Source organism: Hevea brasiliensis, chromosome 4 (genome assembly GCF_030052815.1).
Source record: "Hevea brasiliensis isolate MT/VB/25A 57/8 chromosome 4, ASM3005281v1, whole genome shotgun sequence".
NCBI lineage: Eukaryota > Viridiplantae > Streptophyta > Magnoliopsida > Malpighiales > Euphorbiaceae > Hevea > Hevea brasiliensis.
In genome coordinates, this window is record NC_079496.1 from 10551573 (window position 1) to 10571664 (window position 20092).

Genomic DNA, 20092 nt, shown 5'->3' on the forward strand with positions numbered 1-20092 from the left:
ATATATATATTAAGTCATAAAATTAACTTCTTATTATATTATATTATATTATTTATTTTAAATACAAAATTCATTTCATTTGAAATGAATTCATATTTAATATAAAATATACTAAATAAAAAATTTTACATGTAAATAAATTTTATCATCGAATTTATTTGTAAATAAAATAAATTTTCCCATAGGATTAGCCAAAACGGGTTATATAATGATATTTGAGAAGTCATTTCCATTAGAGCCTCACAAAGTTATGAAAAAAATAATTTGGAATCTATTTTTATGAAAAGTTTGGTTGTGGAAATGGTTCAAAAGATGATTAATAAGATGCTTATATATTAATAATTAAGCAATCAAACTATTAATATATAAAAGAAAAAAAATATTAACACTATAACAAAGGATAAAATAAAGGCAAGAAAGAGACAAGTTAGCAAATTTTGGCATTTGATTGAACAAAAATTTGCCAACAGAGCTCCATGACTGCAAATAATTAAGAAGCCAACTCAACAAGCTGAGATCTAAACACTTTTTTTTTAAGGTAATTTTGTTGGTTGTCTTAATCAAAGCCCCCTTAAAATTATATTCTAAGTTTTGTATCTATCCACCATTAAAAAAATGTGCAAATTAATTGATTGTTTTACAATCTTCAAACTGAATTTACTGTTATTAGTTAGGTAAGCTTAATAACCAAAGTAAATTTTTGTTATAACAGCCATATAAATTTAAGGCGCACAAATAATCATATAATTATATAGTATAAAAAAAAAAAGAAAAATAATACAGAATTATGTGATTCTATAATAAAATTTACGTCCACATATGAGACACGAGAAAAAAAATTTATTATCATAAAAAAAGTAAGACAATCATTTTGAACTCTTAAATCTTAATATTTTCTCGAATATTTGATAACTCTATCGTTAAAAACAGAATATTATAAATTTATATTATTGGTCTGTGTTCTCTATTACTACCATATATCTCACTTTCTATCTCAATTGAATCCTAATGTGAAAATTTTCGAATCAGATCATAATTTAAATTTATAAAATATATCTAAAAATTTAAGCTACATAAAAATAATAACTTTTAAATTAAATCAGCTCGATCGGTTTTTCGATTTGAAATGAATTCTGTCTTCGTAGACTGAATCACGGTTGTGAGATTCACCCTGCAATTTTCAAGCCATTTCCAGAGTGATGATAGCAATCATGAAATTATTAACAAAGTCAATTATAGCAATTGCTAGATTCTGTCTGCCATGCCAACAGCAATGCATTATATTTTGCAGAGCAAGATGCCTGATTTTAAGGGTATACTATCAAAAAATTTTATGATTCTCTCTCCATGCCCCCATCTCTGGTGCAAAAGGAAGAGATACGGACACACCATTTAATTTTGTTCCCTCAGTGGCCGCCTCTTGTCTCTCAATGTTAGCAGAGAGTTCCTTCAACACCTTCATTGTGCTGCCATCTGTATGGAAATGTGGTTCTGCTGAAATCATGACACAGGATAAAAGGTTAAATAAGAAAGATCTTGAGAACAAGTTAAAGAAAAAGTTGATGGGGTCTCTTTAAGTCTGATTGGCACTCACAATTTGGTTACTTGACAGCCGTAGATCACCAATACATAATTAGACAGTGCTCATCGGAGTCTGATTAATGTTGGATATCCTGCATGTGCAAGATGACACCCACTTGCAGATGCAGTGAGGACGAGTTTGCATCTCATTGGACAACAAATTAGCCTAGTTATTCTATTGTCCCTTTGCTCAACGTCACTGAAACACGCCTGTATCGTAGCCAACTTGTTGACAACTGCATGTAGAAGAACGTTCAAAATGGCAACACCACCACTCTCAGAACATACAAGCTGTGTCTCTGTGCAATGCTTCCACTCCGAACGTCAATAAATTAGAGGTAAAGCCATTTCAGTATTTTAAGAGAAATTTTGATCATCTCATCAAACATAGAGATTAATGCTTTTAACCCATTGCCCAAATTCCCATAGCCATTTATAATACAATCAAAAGTGACAGAATTAGGGATGCCTCTCCAACCTTTCCATCTCTGCAACTATATATAGACCTTGAATGCTTCCACAAGATTCCCCATTCCAGCTTTGTGCATTTTATATATTATTTCCTTCACGTTTTTAAACTTCCCGACTCTGCAAAAGCCATTAATGAGCACAGAAAATGTGATAAAATCGGGACTTGCACATTCTTGAGCACCTCATCAAGCAACTGCACAGATTCATCAAGTGATCCATTTTTCACAGGCCATCTATAAATTGTTGTGTATGTTATACAACCAATAATCATGCCATCCATCCTCATTCTCTCAAGAAGGCTTCTGGCTGATTCGAATTTGGCATGTCTGCGCAAACCAATTAATTAATTAAAAGAGCACCCTAGCTGAATGCATTAGGCCTTGCCTCAAAGCTTGTTCAAAATTACCCTCATCCCAATGACCATCAATCAAAGCACAAAGCATAGAAATCTCATCCCAAGTAGCAACTCTCTCCTTCACAAATCCATTACAGAATTATAGGTTAACCAGTCCTTCTCTCAGTTGGATCCTAATCAAAAGATCAAATGCTGAAGGGTTTGACTTGCAAAATGGGTAAGATTTCATTCAAGAACTAAAACCAAACTTGGAACCAATACCTATTCGTAAGAGATGTTTTAAAATTAATTCGGTATGAGCAGTAATGGTCTGATGGAGAAGATGTGAATGAGGTGACCAATGTCCAAACTACGTTACTAAGGACCCAATTGTGTAATTTCAGCGCTGGCCTCCCGTTGACCAGCCTCAGTGAAGCCAGCTTTTATTCCATGTGATCCGCTGATCTAAAACTGTTGTTTCCGTTTGATAATAAAATGCGCATGCGCTGTTAATAATATATATACATATCACGTATTTGGTTAAAATTACTGTTTCAAATGTTGTTAGATGCAAGGTAATAAAAAAATACAGTAACTATAAATATAATATTTATATATTTTTAAAAGTTAATAATTTATTTTATCCTTTTTAATTTTTTTTATAATTATATTTAATTTATATAATGAAATATCTTTAATTTCAGTATTCTTTTTATGAAATATTAAGAAACACCAACAAAAATTTTCATCAATATTTACCAAATAGTTATTATCCTATATCGCTGAACTTTACATTTGCAGCAGAAGAGAAATTAAATAAACATTCAACAAGCAAGTAGGCATGGCTCACAATCGGCCATAAATATTCCATTATTCCATAAGAAATTACATAAGAACTTATTTGATCTGATCTTTTAAATAACTTTTAAATGAGTTCATCTTTACAATTTCTATCTTTCGAATCATAAATCAAGTTAAACCTTAAAAAGTTGAAATTAATTAAGTTAATTAAATTTAAAATTAATTAAATTATTTTTTCTGGCAAGCTTTTATTTATTTAATTTTTTTATCCGAATCAAAGGAAAAATTCTAAGAAAGAGATTGTATTTTTTCTGATATATAAGAGTAATCATAGAACGAATCAAATAAAAAATGGTTGAAAACTAGTGTAAACTCTACAAGTTAGTGCATTCACAATAATTAGCCTCTGACCTCCCTAGGAAATTGAAGGTTAGCAACCACTTCAAGCGCACCTAATCATCAAGACGGCAAAATTTTCCATCATATAAAATTAGAGATTAAAAGAATACTATTAGTAAAGGAAAAGACAAACTAATATAAACATTCAAATGACATTTTTCATCCATAAACATTTGGTACGCCCTGCAAGAGATAACACTGACATGGCAAGAAATCCCAAAAAATGATATACATTTCCCAGCTCTATGCTTCAACAAAGCTTCGTTTGCCTCGTAAATCCAATTCTGATGAGCATACCATTCCTTGAATTTATTTTTAATTCCTACCCACCGGAATCAATCCCCTATCTGGATGGAATTCAACAAGAAAACCAATTTCAGTGATCAGATCTTCCAAAAATATATGAAAATTAACGAAATAAAATAAATAGATAAATGAAAACACCATAGCCCATAAGGATGGAATCAATGACTCAAATCTAAAATCAAGGAAACAAAATTCCAACTGACATGTACACAAAATCTGAAGACAGAAATGCTTTAATTTCCCGCCAGTAGCATCACACTCAACTCTATGGCTAACCAAATCCAAAACCTTCACTCGCTTCATGAATGGCAAGCAGCAAACGTTCTTTAAGGTGTTCTTTGGAGGCATACTCAGGAAGATCAAGCTGGTTAAAGCTGAAGGAAAAAAAAAAAGAAACACACACACACACACACATAAATATTCCAATGTCAGAGCACATTCCAGCAGCCAGGCTTCTGAAAACAGATAATATTCTAATTGAACTTGCATCATTTTATTCTGAACCAACCATGTGTGAGCTGAGGGCAACCGCTCAGGAGCTCCATATGCTTTGTGAATCTGAAACCGTTGAGCACCAGAAATACCCTGCAATGCCTTGAAACCCTCCAATGGAACCTGAAAACCCATAATTTGGTGTCAGTGTCATAGATGCCCTATCTGAAGCATTTTTGAGAATGAGAAGACTACACCTAAACCAATAAAAATTTATCAGCTAAAATATTAGGTGATCAATTTAGAATCCAATTGTAGGGTTCAACATTTTTGCAGGTTCAGGTTCAAAATATGTAAAACTTAATCTCTTGGGTTGGTTTTGTTTTAAGTAAAGCTGATCTGAGAAGTAAAGCTCACTTGTAATTTTACGCTTTGCTGAACATTGTTATTTTGTATCGCCTAAAAAAATACACACACACTTTCACCCTAAAACATTATTCTTCCCAATCCCCACGTGCAATCCTTGATTTTCAAACCCTCTGTTAATCTGAATTTCATCTGCTTGATCTTCAGAGACTTGCAGTTCTATCCCTCTCTCTCAGCGTCCCCATCTGCATTGGTACTCCCTAACCACCCTCTTCAGATTTAATATGGAGAAACTATCAACACCAGCAAACCATTTTTGCATGTATGGACTTACTAGAGAGGAAACTATCATATTAAAAAATGAAACTATCAGCACTTGCTTTCTTTCCAACTTCCGGTTTTCACTGAAATACCTTGGTTAGTTGGCCCATGCATTTTCTTTCCTTTTTTTTTTTCCCAGTTCTCTTTCCATTTGTCTATGCATCTCTACAAGGGATTTTGGTTGCATGCTCAACTTGTTTTACTTCAATTTATGAAATTGATTTTTGCTAGAGTGAATGTGTTTTTAATTTATTACTGTGGCTTTTAAATTTTGATTACAATTGGCCTTCTCTTAATTTGGGTTATGATGAAGATATCCGATTGCTATTTCATATTCAATTTCCCAACCCTATACTACAAACAAACAATGAACCCAATTATATTAGCTTTGCAATTTTCTTTTGAAGTGTTTATATATATATATATATATATATTTATTTATTTATTTATTTTGGGGGTGGGTGTGTGTGTTGATTTTTTTTTTTTGGGGGTTGGGGGGGTTAGAAAACTCTTGGTCCAGTTGAGCAAATTATACCCCAATACACCCAACTGAACCCATAAATGGCCCCCAGACTAGCTAGGTCTATAGTTCAACAAATTACCTTTGATGTTCCGGTAACAAATTGCAGCAGTCTTGCCATGTCTTCCTTGTTAAAACCTTTAACAACCTCCCAAAACCATTGAACAACACTGGATGCTGCAGTATAGCCAGTGTACTCAGTGTTGGCTTTTAGATCATCCACTGCAAAAAGAATGATATCATTCAGATACTGACAAAGAAAACCAAGCAAACTACATATATAAAACAAGAAAATCGAGAAGCCAACTCACAATCAATTTCAGGAAGTCCACTAATTAGAAGCTCGAGTTCTTTATCATTAAAAATGGAAATAAGTTCTGGAGGGACCAATTCATTAAACCCTTCCAAGAAGGAATTGATTTGAGGACGAATAGCATTTGTCAAGATATGATCAGCAACAAGGTCTACATACTCATGTTTTGTTTCTTCTGTAACCCTTATATTTCTTCCTCCGGGTTTAAGCTCATAATCAGTAACCTTTTCAAAGCAAATAATGCAGATTAATATAAGCTTGGAGACTGAGATAAAACTTGGGAAAAACAAAAGATGAACTTCTTATTAGCTATATACACAGACAAAAACCAAAGAACATTAAATATTTAACATGTTTAGAGTACCTCAGTTTTCTCATAAAGGATGTGCTTTTCTTCATCAGCATCCATGCTGAATGACAAGTCAGGTATATCACTCACATCATTCTGAAACAGATTATTTACAGAAAGGGATCAAATGTGTCATTCCTCAAAGAGAATACAAACACTTAAAAATGGAAAAAAATGTTGGTATAAGAGCAAGAAAGGAAATCAGAGGAGAAGACCACAATAAATGTCACTTACCTCTAGCATCCATTTCAAATTCTTGTAATAATCAGGATCAACAGCCTCTATGTCATGGTAAGTCACTTTTACTCCAAGAATGTGTTTGTAGAAAGATCGTGTAAAATAAACATCCAAAAGTTGGCCATCAAAGAGTGCCTTCGCAACCTTCACAAACGAATGAATATAGCATAACCTTCAAAAATCTAGCACTGCACCACAAGGCAAAAAGAAAAAGAAGAAGAGATGTACACACAGAGAGCTCAGATATCTTAAGTTTTGGAGAATTACCACACGACCCACAAACTTGAAATAAGAAAGATGTTCAGTCTGATACACAGAATTAGGGTTTGGCTGGAAAGTCGCATTATTCCCCACAGTTGTGAAAAGCAATGCTCCCTTGTCAAATATAACCCTTGACAGTAGTTGATACCATTCTCTTGTCAAACCTCCAGCATCGATACCTTCTTCACCTTGGAATTGCACATTCAACCGTCCCTTCAGATCCTGATTAGGTCGCATCCTCAACTGATTGTATGAATCCTCCAAAACATATGCCCTCCGGACACTTATCCGCAAAGGACCAGAGAGTTGTTGTTCATGTTGTTGCCTTATTCTTGAGCGGAAATATGCTCTCTTGTTGTCAAAATCTATCAGTTTTGGTGCTTTCAGCATCAAATAAAGTGATTTCTCCAATAAGCCAGGATTCTGTCTTATAAAAGTATTCAATAGCCGACGGTGCTTCTCAGCAAACCTGGCAAATGTAACAGCACCATCAAGCTTTCTCTGAGAATCTACACTGCACGATTTGGTCAAGGAAGAAGAGCCCCCAGCAGACTCTTTCACTTCTCTTGCAGTTACATTGGCATGGTCTTGCTGCATGACAGACCTGTTTGCTTGTAGTTTTTCACACAAAACAAAGAACGCTTCAATAAAAGGTAGTAACCTTTGGGTTCCAGCAGGAAGAGGAGAAGAACTCCCCTGGACATGCTCCCCCAAATTTATATTGGACATGGATTGACTAAATGAGCCCTGACCCAGCTGTGTCTCAGTCACACTAATGCATTCACTCAGTTCTCGCCACAAGGGCTCAAGTGCAACATTTAAATTCCACATGGTGGCCTGCTCCTCCTGTTCCCCATCACTGTCCAGCCCTGTATTCTCATTAACACTGGATGAGTTGAGCGAGCTGAGTGCCTGCAACACACGCAAGATTGCTGCCCCAGCCATGGAACCTGCACTAAGACCCAGCATCTGTGTATTCCTCAGAGTGACAAGCTCACTGACAGCTGAATTGCTCAAACTATGAGCTAATTCTGAAAGCTCTGAACTGAAGAACTTCCGATGGGATGTGACAACAGAGGCCAACTTCTTTAGCACTTCACCAGCTAGCATATAAACTTTGTCTGACAACCTGAATTGGTTAATAGAAAAGATTAGTGCTTTATTGGCTTCTTTACTGCGTCAATAAAAACATGAGACAGAGTGCAGAGGACAACGGGAGGGAACTGTAGAAAGGAAGCTGACACATTAAAGAATGTTAAATTGTTAATGACAAATTGACTGACATATATATAGCAAGCAAGCTAAAAGATAACACAAGTCAGAACATTCAGATATAAGAACCAGTGCTTGAATAGTACCCCTCACGACCAAGAAGGCTGCACAGATTGCGCAAATCAGGTAGTGGCAGCCGGAAGAATATATTGCTTGTACTAAAGCTCCTCTTCCCATCTGAAGTGGTTAATTCAGCAGTCGTAAACTTATCTTCTTGATTAGATTCTGGTTCCAATGGAGGACCTTTTTGATCATCACATGAAGCTTCACTCACATTTTGCTTTTCAGAATTTGTGGTTTGATGTCCAGACAGGGCTTGGCCCTCTGATTTTGATGCAGCTGTGTAAATTACTACTTGAAGCAATCCCATAACCTGCAGCATGAAGAATTTATTACACATAAAAAATATATATATGTTAATAGAAGACAAAAAGGGAGAGAACAAGAAAAAAAAGATTGTAGTACAAGCTATAAGAAATATATGACAGTAAAATATGACCCTAACCACTATTTTAACATAAATTAGATTAAGAAAGGGCAAGAGAATTTAAAACCACTTCTGTGGGAGATTGGCTATACCTGCTCAAGATGTGCAGTGCTGCACAAAAAATGTCGTCGATTCAAGAGCTTCAGGAACAGTATCAAAGGAACATCATCCGCATTTACCAAAGATTTTGATGCATCACCGCCACTCTCAATTTTCTCCTTACCCTTATCCATCTTGCTTTCCAAATATTTTGGACCTAAATGCTCTGGGACAATTGAGGGATCCAAGTAGACCATCATATTTGCTATAGATGAATGATTTGTAGCCAAATACGTCAAAATTTCAAGAATTCGATGCAGAACCAAGGGAGGAAGGCCTGCAGGGTAACAAAGTCAAATATTGGTTGAAGTTAAAACAAAGTGTCATGGAAATAATACTGATTTCAAAAGGTCAGGGAAATACCATCCAACAACTGTGATCGACCATAAACAACATTTGACTGACAGCCATAAAGCCTCTGGGAGTTGACCATTGCCAATCCACTGACTGACCCTTCAGCCTCAGGTTTAATCATATCAAGCAATAGACGAACTAAAGTCACCCTTGTAACGCTATGTGCACAGAGGTTTAAGAAAAGTCTTTGCAGAAGGCCTTTCCCAAGGGGCTAATGACAAATAGAGAAATAATAATCACCAATTTAGGAAAATATTAAAATGCTCTGGAGATGTGACACTGAAAAGTTAACTGGACGACCCTTCTTGTTCAGGTACACAACAAACTTTAAGGAATTTGTACGGTAACTCCAAGATTCCAAACAAAACAATTTCTCACACATGCAAGACTTTATTTGATAAGGAGAACCAAGTAAACATATCCTTAACAATAAAACTTTTGAACAAAAAAAACAAGTATAGTATATCTAATTTTGGGCATGTAAATTGTCTAATGTACTTCTACACTAGAGATGGGTAAACATATTGTGCTTGTCTGTACCTTAACTTCCATTCTCATGTTAATTAGTTCATTTCTTTATGATGTGCTGGACAAGAAGAACTAAGCTGTTAAGACTACTATGCTTAGAAAATACAATTTAGGGCAACCACCTATCAAGTTTATATTCCTTAGGGCACAATCAAATTCTTCAATATTGTAAGCCATCCATCATAAACAAGGCTGTCATCCATAGTCCAACTACCAGACAGCTTCCAAATGAACTTCAATGTCCATTGATAAAAGAATTTGTTCAGAGAATTCCAAATTATAAAGCATAATCATTACAGGATTGCCTGAAGGAAAAATTAAACAATTCCTTGAATGATGCAATGCAATTTGTATTCATTATTTAAAATATCTATAAACAATAGTCAATCAAAAAAATTCACATGCATAACCCAACCATCAATATCCTCAATGTGAACTCTGCCTATTTTGATGTTTTTGTACCTGGTATAGCAAGTCCCAAGTCTAGCTAAAAGATAATTTGATGTCAAAGCCTAATCTGACAAAGAAACAATGAAACACGTCTTTCATGCTAAGGATCAAACATGACCTTAACTGTTTTACCAAAAAAGAAAAATGACCTTACATGAGAATAAAATTTTTATCCAAGTATTTTAAACCACTTTTGGCAGGTTAGTTATTGAAAGAAAAGAAAATTAAGGAATAAAAACCAAAAAGAACACATACATAAACCAAACTAACTTTTTCCAGCTAAAAGGATTAATTGCCAATGAATCATAATGTAGAAATCACCCTTTACCTGTGACAGCCGTAGCAGGCGGACCAAAGCTTTCAAAGCATTAGCATCCAGAAGTGGCTCACCTTCAATTTCCTTCACCTTCATGCTATCTGCAATTGCAGAAGCTGCCCTCCGTCCAATTGTAACTCCTACACCCCTGTCCATCACTGTCTGCCTATCAAACCCCAAACCATTTCTACGGCTAGTCAGTCTGTGGCCGCCTCCAAACAGGCTGTGAGCCTGATAATGACTCATTGCTCGATCCCTTAGCATTTGGGCTTCGGCAAGCAATGGAGAAGGCAATGCTGATAATACTGCTTCTGAAGAAGTCAAAAGTACCTGGGATAAAAAAAAAAAAAGACCAGAGGGTTATTTACCACTAAATAAGTAATGAAAGGAAAGTTCATAATGCAAACCTCTTCACGCAAATCAGCAGGGAAAGTAGCAATTATTGAAGCATTATCCATGTCAACAGGCTGTCCTTCAGCCTGTTGTGCAATCCTCTGCACTCTTTGCTGTGCCAAAACTTCGGCTTGAATATCCGGAGGAAGGGCAGCCAAAAACTCAGGATCAATATCATCAACAGGAGTTGGCGTATAAGTTGGAGGTTGAACAGATTGAGCTTGCTGAGAAGCTAGAACTTCTGCCCGTAAATCTTCAGGTAGAGCTTCCAAGAAGGTTGGATCAATTGCAGTTGCACCAGAGGCCTCGTTATTTGTACTAACTTGGTCAGCCTGATCAGCTTCCTGAGCAACCACTGTATCTTGCCTAGATGATGGCTCATCCACTGCATGTTCAGAAGCAGGAATAGGCTGCTCTAACTGATCTCCTTCAGCATCAGGACCATTCATATCAAGATCAACATTTGCAGAATCTAGAGTACCCATTACCAAACCAGAATCCATGAAGACATTGTTATTGGACTGACCATCAGTTCCTGCATGACCACTGCAAACCCCAGCCTCAGCAGGCACATCATTGAGACTTGCAGGCCCCTCAGCAACTCCTTCACATTGCAGAGCAGCATGATATTCTGTAGATGAGTTAACAGGCTCTGGCATCGTCTCTACTTGATCAATTGCAGTTCCATTGCCTTCCCCAATGTCCATGTTATCATGACCATTTGGTGTACCATTCAGAGAAATTGTTTGAACTGACATAGACTCATGTACTAGTAGACATTCACCTGCATCTTCAACTGGAGATGAGGAATTGACTTGCTCTTGGCCAGAAACCCTCTCAACTGCAGGACTAAGCTGATGCGTCACTTCATTACCATTTTCTTGCCGCTGAACTTCAGTTTGCTGACTGCTAGTATTGTCACCTCCCAACACTACCTGGCCACCATTGGATGGAGGGTCATTAGCTGGTTGACTCTCTTGCACTCCAGAATGATTGGACTGCCTTTCAGCATGACCACTGGCCGGAGTGAGACTGCGCAACTGAGACAGGAACATTTCCTCTACTGCTTGCGCAATTACAGCACCTTGGGTACTTGCTTGCAGCCTACCATCATCAGTCCACCGACCATCCCCTGGACCTCTTCGGCCCTGTATCTGCAATGAGTCCATGCCTACAGAATAATCAGTCAAAGATGGGGGTACTGCACTACCCAAACGATCACCAAAGAGACTACTTGACACATGATCATATGGAAGAACAGGAGCATCAAACATGTAAAAGTGAGCTACATCAAAGCTCCCGGCTGAAAGGGCTTCTAAATCCCTGGATGAATGCCCACCTGATGACCACATAGAAACTGGATCCCCTGATTGTGATGGCCTTAGGAGAAGTGGATGTTGAAGTCCATTTGCTTCAGTGACAGAACGCTCAAAGGAAGGTCTAACACTCTGACGCCGGCGCTCAAAACCCAAAGGCCTAGGAAGACCAAAAAGGTCATCCACATTCACCCCTTCGAAAGGCTCAGCTGCAACATCAATTAGATTGCTTGCAGCTCCAGGTTGGCCAAGGACCTGTAAATGATCTAGCCCGTCAAAGGCTTCCCTCCACCTAACCTCTATGACACGATGCTCATGAAAATCATCATCTTCATCAATCATCGCATCATTGTAGTCATCCCCCAAACCAGTATCATCATGGTCTTCCACATCAGTATCTGCTAGAGACATCATGCCAGCACCATCCTCTGCAATATCCTCATCCTCATCTTCCCCATCATCATCATCATCTTCATCTTCCTCACCCTCATCTCCCATGTCATCATCCTCATCACCCATATCATCATCTGCCCTATTCTCAACCCGGAAAGTCATATCAATTTGGTCAGTGTTGTGTAAAACACCACCTTCTTCCATTTCTTCACGCATGAAATCCATCCCAATCTCCATAGGTGGGTTGTTGGCCATTGTCTCTTCCACTTCTATCCTCATATCTTGTGGAGCAGACTGATGCGGATGCGCATCATGATTACCCTCATTTTGATTAGGAACTTGGCTTCGTTCTTCAGTCTCCTCTCCATTTGGAACTTCTGCTAAGCCACTATTTTGGTTATGTTCTACTGCCTCGGAAGCTGATGTGGTTGTTTGATCATCTGGTCTTCCATTTGATCCAATGGTTTTCTTCTTGTTCAGACCCTCAGATTTAAGAACTTGTTCACTGGCATTAGCAGCTCTCGTCAGGCTTTCCAAAGCCTTGAGTAGAAGATTAACAATCTTGGGAGCATCAGGATGGTCCAAATCAATTACCTGCAGAATACCTGTTAGACCCTGCACCATCCCCCCATCTATCATGCTTTTTGCTATATCCGGTGAACATCCAGAAGCAGGTAAGTTGCCAGAGGATGCATTTTTTGACAAAATAGAATACACCAAATCAGCAAATGCAAAAACCTTTTTATCAGGCACTAACGTGCTTTTACTTGAATTGCTCTCCAAGAATAAGAATGAAGACATAGCTTTAACAAGTTCACTAATCACTCGCCTCCGCCCTTCCCCAGATCGGCCACACAGTACCACCAGAAACCATGAAGCTCTTTCAGACAACTTGGTTCTCCATTCATCAGGCCCTACAGATTTGTCAGTAGACATTGGAAGCAGCCGATGCAACACATGATGAACCATCCCACCATTCCCTGGACTATCTGTTTGATTAGATGCACGGAGTTGGCACAATTCTGAATCCCGCCTCAGTATGACCCCAACTGCCTGTACATACATAAGAAGAATTTCACTCAATAACTTGAGAACAAAAGTCACCTTCACCAAACCAGCAGATCTTTCTGATTCAGACTCCACTTTCCTCGTCTCATCAACCTTAGATTTGCCCTTCACCTTGGTGGCAGGTTCATCCACCTCCATAGAATTTGATTCACTTGTACAACCCTCCTCATTTTTTGGCAAAGGGTATTTCAAGACTATGTCCAAAAGCTGATCAATTACTTGAGCAAGATTGGCAGGAATCTTTTTATGGCCTTTGGCACATTTACCTACACCATCGTGTACCTTGTTTTCAGAAATCCGGACAGATTCATCACCACCTGATGCTTTTGATTTGTCCTTTTCCTTCTCTTTTTCCTTTGATAACACCACAAGGGTCCTCCCCCCTGATAATTCCAACTGACAAACTGCAGCTGCAGCTTTCATAAACACCACAGGATCTCTAGAAATAACAGGTGCCATTTTTGTCAAAAATGTCCGCGGGTTAGTACGCCCCACATGCCTGTTTCCACTCAATGTTTGTCGTATCTCCAATTCCATAGCAGTTTGCAAAGTCTGAGGGTCTTCAATGAGATGCCGAATAATAGCAGCAGCAACTCCAGGGAAAAAACAACTCCTTGGAAGATTAAAAAGAGCTACTAATCCTCCACCTTCAAGAAATTTCAGTGCCAAAGCATGGGTTTTTGTCAAACGAGCACATAACTGCAGAACAGCCTGCGTGATGACAGCAGGAACATGTTGCTTCATCAAATCACAAGCAAGTAGGAGCACCTTATGACTCTCTTCATAAGTCAAACAACCTGTAGACTTCCCCAATATTTTCTCAAATGCTGAGCTAGTTTCCTTGTCAGGAATATCTGCAGCCAGTTTTCCTTCTATGGCTGATGCAATAACTGAAGAATCTGGCAGAGATCCTGTCTGAGTCCCTTCCAGAGCTTCAGAAGAGATTCTAGGCCTGGACTGCAACATATTGTCCAAGATAAGCAGCAAAGCACTGATGCATCTTGGGACAAGAATCTCATTTGCTGATGCATTGCTGGCCTTGAAATTCATCAAGATATCTATTGTGGCAGGTATGATACCATTCTCTGCAGCAATTTCACGTACAGTTCCATCCTCAAAAAGCAGCAGTGCTAAAATATGTGATATCATACACAATGCACTAGAATCCTTTGAAAAATCCAATGGACAAAGTTTTAGCTGCTGAATAAGATAAGATGCCACCTTTGGACGGTCCTCTCCTTTGTTTCGGTTGCAAAGGGTGACTAATAAATCTGTCAATGAGAATGCCATTGTATCACTACTCTGAAATAACTTCACTGATGCTGCAAGAATATCATCAACAGGAGGTGCCTTCATTTGTGCTTCTTCTGTCAGTAGATCTATTGACTTGTCTACATTGTCAACTTTAGATCCTTCTGATGAGCTCCCTAGTGACAAAGCAAGTGCTCGAGCCAGTTCATCATCCTCCTGCACAGGATCATCAGCATGATTAAACAGCCACTCCATGGCCATTTCAACACTATTTGTTTCTACCCTTCTCAATGCTTCCTCAGCTCTTGCCCTTGAGAAGCCCATTTCTACAATAGTTGCAATGGTTCCCTCATCAGGAGGTGGTGGCATGAACCTTTGATTTGTGCTTCCTGCAATGCCACTGCGATTCCTTTTTACATCTCCAACACCAGAGTATACGTGTGTAACAACTGAAACAATAGAAGCAATGAATCCTGGACTACAATTTGGAAACATGGGATGGTTCCAGACAGGCAATATCACATCCAGAACCTGAGATTGCAACATGCGAACAAAAACTTCAGGATCCCTTGGAACAGGAAACAGACCAATTGATAAACTGACTGCAACCGGCTGGACAAGCAACTGGGCCTGGGATGCAGAGGTTGCAGACAAGAGTAAAGAGGAGTTAACAAAGTACTCAAGCACACGGCAATAGCTTTGCAATGTGTCAAGCAGCCACGTACATTGAGATAATTTATTTCCTTCACTTGCCTTCTCATGCTCAGCAGTATGTGCTGGAAAAGGGTATGGTAGAGTCCACAATAGTTGACTTGTGGCTTCGAACGTGGCAAGCAGCTCCCTAAAGGTTCCATGTACATAAAAATTATTAACCATTGCTGTGTAGCAAGTTCTACGTCTACTGTCAAATGTGAGAGCTGCCATATCATCCACAATCTTTCCAAGATATCGACATTTCACTGATAGTGACATATCAAGCCCGGACGTAGAATACCCAGAGAAACTGAAAGCCTCAAAAAATATTTTTGCCAGGGCAGTTCCAAGGGTTTTTGACACTGAACTCAATGACCCTAAATCAGCTCTACGACGGTTAGGTGATGTAAATCCTTTGACAAGGGCAGTGAAGAAAGAACGCAAAGTGGATGCCAGCTTGTTCAGAATTTCCAGGACAAGAACATCTGGACTTATCTTTTTCACATCCAAGGATGATGTCTCCAGTACATTTGAAGGAACTTCAGAATCAATGTTTAAAGCATCCAGGTGGCGAGCAGTCCTCCCACCACGCATGTGTGCCAATCCATGTCGACTACGACGGTGTAAGCCTTCTCCTGAACGAAGAACTGAAAGAAACTCCCGCTCTCCACCCCACACGGACTGTGAACCATTCCTAATAGAAACTGGGTTCATGTATCTCACAACTGGAATATTTGTGTCATCATCACTATCTCTTCCAACAACATTAGAGGACGATGCATCTGCATTCTCAATTTCTTGATCTGTATGCCTCTTCTCATCCACTTCGGAGTCATTACACAAAGAAATTTGCCAAATTATTTCGCGGTATGTCTTCCCTAAATCCTTCAAAATATCAGCATCTGCCGTGCCTAACTCAGAAACAACAGTAGTAGTCCCCTTCAACAAAAAATTGGACAGAGAGAGTAAACCCTCAAGGCTGGAAAGATATCTCAGAACCTTTGTCTGGTTAGCAGATTCTACAGCAGCAAGCTGAGTTCCTCCAACTGAAACTAAAAGTTCGTTCACGGATTTCACTTGTTCTCTCAAGAATGTGCATACTGCCCGAGCCAGAGAAGCAGAATGCTGTTGCGAGAAGTTCTTGAAGGCAATAGAGATACTCTGACCAATAGATGCTGAAAGAGGCATTAGAGGCAAATTAAATAATTGCAGAACAGCATCAATCCCCTTCTTCTCAATAAATACACGACATGTGTCAGCATTCTGAAGAATTGTTTCAAGAAGACGAGCAGCATTGCTTACACAATCAGGAAGGAATGACTCAACATTCACTATTGTAGCATCTGACGATGGCTCAGTGGGATGCTCTGAACTATCCATCCTGATAGATTCCCCATCATCTGCTGGAACTGAGCACCTTTCTTCAGCATCAGTTTCCATGGGAACAGGAGTAGAGCCAGAGCAGCAAAGAGAATCTAAGGATGAGCAAGAGGCATCAACTCCAGACCCTATTTTTGAAATGGCATTCAAGATTTCAATAACCATATCCACTCCAGGTCCACGCAGTGAAGAAGCATGGCGCATTAGTTCATCCAGTCCAGTAGACAAGGACCCTGGTGTATCACCAGTAAGGACACGCAAATATGTTCTAGATGTAAAAATTTTCACAAAGCATCTCAAAGCATTACAATCTTTTACAGCCTGAAGACCGTTATTGTTTAAGCACAAGGCATCCAAACATTGAGGTATGCACATTATGGCTTCTGCAGAGCAGAGAACACCATCCATTATAGCATTTAGGAATGCAGAAGGAAGACCAGCTGCTTCTAAGACAGGAAAACAGGTAGGATCCTTGTGAATTAGATCACTCGTAACAGTTGCTGCAAGCGAAAATACTCCACCACCAAAATCTTTTGCTCTTCTAAAGATTATGCATAGGCATTGTGGCAACAAACTCTCCTCAGATCCGTAGATACGAGAAGTGTTACCAGGGGCATATGTTCCCAGGGATATAGCACGTAACAGATTTTTCATCAGTAGCAGCCGATGATATGAAACCAGTGCCTCAGAATATAACGGGCACATATTATCCAGCTCAGAGGAAGCACCCGAATCAGCTTGCAGACTTCTCCCCCTCAAATCAGAATCTTCTCCTTGTTGCTTTGAACCATTTTCTACATATGAGACTTCTATCTTCAAGCGAGAGATGGTATCATCTAAACCACCCAACTCTCTAAACAGTGCAGCAGCTGGGTTACTGAAATCCATGAAAGTTTCTAGAATATGCACTGCTGTGCCAACCAAGTGCAAGTGCTGAGGATCAGTATCCTTAAGGAGAGGAAGAAGAGTTGGAATAAACCCTGCCTCACGCATGGCTGTGCAACCTGATGATGATGAGACCAAAACAGTGACGAGAGATAGTAAAGCTTCAGCGAAAACAACAGACCATTTTGATGTACCACTGACAACAGAATCAATGGCTTTCTGCATGAGGCTAGATAGGATGCCACGATGCCCATCAGATGTGACAGCAGCCAACACAGTTGGTTGGCGGGACCGATCTTGAGAAAGAGCAACCAATGATAGGAGACATAAGATTCGAATTTTCTCAGGAACTGCATCTTCATAACTCAGCAGTGAAACTAACTCATTTACAAACTCTGGCTCAGAGTTAAAGAAAGAAACTAAGTCATCAGCGTCACTATTTGCTTGAACGAGAACAATGAAGGCATACAATCGAATGCAAGTATACTGTTGCCGAGAAGCTAAAGAGCCAAAAGCCCTTGCAAATCGCAATCTTGTCAATAGAGGGAATCTTAAGCTCAGAGGTACTTTGTACCCTGCAACCAACTTATTCAAAAGTTCTAGATCTGTTTCTGAACAAGTATTGACATTAGGTAAATGAATGATTTGCAGACCTCTTGGCTGATCTTTGGTGTGGTTCTCGCTTGACGACTCATCCAGTTCATAGAACTCAAAATGAAGCGTGCAACCTAACTCAAATGCAACAGGATCACACCCATTTTCCACAGTACATGCAATCAATCCAAGACCCTCTTCCTTTCCACCCCAGCCTTGCGCCAGAGAAAATAGCTTTGCATTCAGAAACGCATCTCGAATTGAATATTTTCCAATAGTTTTCTTCAGAAATGCAGCCAAAGTCTGCAGGCAAGCCTCTATCACATCTGCATCAGTAGAAGCAAGAAGGAAAGAAAGATGCTGCTGCAACAACAAAAAGAGCAGGAAACCAATGGTTTTAAGGAATGAGGATAAGGAAAAAAAGAAGAGCTTAGGAGTACTTGATACATGTTTATGAAATAAGTTCATCAGCACTAGAAACAGAAAACAAGACATTGCATGAATACAGATAATTATGAAAAGGTAAATACCATTGACCAAGTGCAAAACACAGAGGAGTTACTCATAGGAGAAAATAAAATACCTCGTAAGAACTATAAAAATGCTTATTTGTGCAATTTTCCAAAATTATTCTGATAACACGGAGAATTTGAAGAACAGCTTCTCTAGGAAAGGAAGGATCAGATTCCAAAAAATTGTCCTCAACCTGCAAATCTTTTCTTGGTTTTAGGTGCTTCTCAAAAAAAGAATCAAAATGGTTAAAAAGATCAACCCAGTGATGAAAATCTCCCTGCACCAACATGAAATACACGTAAATAACACAGACCATTGACAACAACTGTGTAACAACAATTGATTCTTTATCAAAAAATGACTGATTCTTTATCAGATGAAGGACATAAAATCACCTTATCGAACTCCCACACAAAACTTTTCAGGGGTTCTTCTATATTCTCGAGCGGAGTAGTAGTAACACTATTGATGAAGGATTTAATTTTGGGAGGCTGATGCAAATAAACAATCATAACTTAAAACCAACCACTTCAAAACCAATTAGAACATTGAAAGTTAGCATAAACCCTTCAACTAACAAAGTGAATACAATTTGCAGCTCAATAAAAACGTACTACAGAAACAAAACCAAGAACATAACAAATACACGATATTGGTGAATACACTGACCACTTCCAAAGACCTCCTCCGCTTGAGCTTCATCTTGAATCAAAGAGCATTGCCAGCGCAAAATAAAGCGATTGATAATCGATCAATTCTCCAAAATCGAGAACCGATCGGCGGCCCAAAAGAGAATAAATTAGTAACAATTAGATAGTAATATCAAATTGGAACTAGAAAAGTAGGGTTTTTGTCCACTGTCCACAATGATCGGATCCCGCTAAAAAAAACTATGAATGGGAAAGAAATTAAAGAAGAGAGGATTAGAAATTAAGATGAAAAAGGTTTGATTTTGTGATAGAAAATTAGGGGTTTTCTATAAAGATCGAGCATGTTTGTGTATACAATAAATATATATATATAGAATCGTACTTGTACAGAGAGCAAGAGAATAGAGGTTTAGTAAGAACTTGGGAAGAAAGTTAAGTGGTGTTGTATTTATATCAGAGAAAAGCAAGAGAAAATCGAGCAGGGGGCAATTAAGAGAAACTGAGGTAACAGGAGAGAATGACAATAATTTATTTATATTTTCTTTTCTTTTCTTTTTTATGAATATAATATATTTTTCAATTTGTATTACATATCCAGATAAATTGTAATTGAAAATTAATCTTTGAGATTTGTTAAAATTCATAATTTAAATTTTTTTAAATTTAAAATAATTTAATCTCTCAAATTTTATCTTATAATAAAGTGATACTTTCATATAATTTGAGCAATTTATCATTAATTATAATAAAAATAATCAA

At 38.3% G+C, this 20092-nt stretch overlaps 1 protein-coding gene across 2 annotated transcripts; it reads right to left on the reverse strand.

The window, feature by feature from the left end:
* Positions 1–3646: 3646 nt before the first annotated feature.
* On the reverse strand, positions 3647–19770 carry LOC110636390 (E3 ubiquitin-protein ligase UPL1). Of its 2 annotated transcripts, none has more exons than XM_021786077.2 (16): positions 19353–19770; positions 19079–19174; positions 18754–18960; positions 10605–18530; positions 10210–10527; positions 8913–9114; positions 8543–8826; positions 8050–8336; positions 6698–7820; positions 6428–6574; positions 6209–6289; positions 5843–6068; positions 5614–5753; positions 4401–4507; positions 4096–4266; positions 3647–3933 (listed from the first exon to the last, which is right to left on the reverse strand). In XM_021786077.2, the coding sequence occupies exons 1-15, from the start codon at positions 19383–19385 to the stop codon at positions 4164–4166; spliced, it is 11280 nt and encodes a 3759-aa protein (XP_021641769.2). In that variant the 5' UTR covers positions 19386–19770; the 3' UTR covers positions 3647–3933; positions 4096–4163. The 2 variants fall into 2 exon arrangements, with proteins under 2 accessions (XP_021641769.2, XP_021641768.2); XM_021786076.2 differs by having other exon boundaries at positions 10605–18533.
* Positions 19771–20092: the final 322 nt, after the last annotated feature.

What these genes read in the sequence shown, in the direction of transcription:
- LOC110636390 (XM_021786076.2), bottom strand. Translation starts at nt 19,385, where the DNA reads ATGAAGCTCAAGCGGAGGAGGTCTTTGGAAGTG. An exon ending in GCACTGCACATCTTGAGCAG is followed by an intron (nt 8,337 to 8,542) that starts GTATAGCCAATC and finishes TTCATGCTGCAG; the next exon opens with GTTATGGGATTGCTTCAAGT. An exon ending in TTGTTACCGGAACATCAAAG is followed by an intron (nt 4,508 to 5,613) that starts GTAATTTGTTGA and finishes ATGGGTTTTCAG; the next exon opens with GTTCCATTGGAGGGTTTCAA.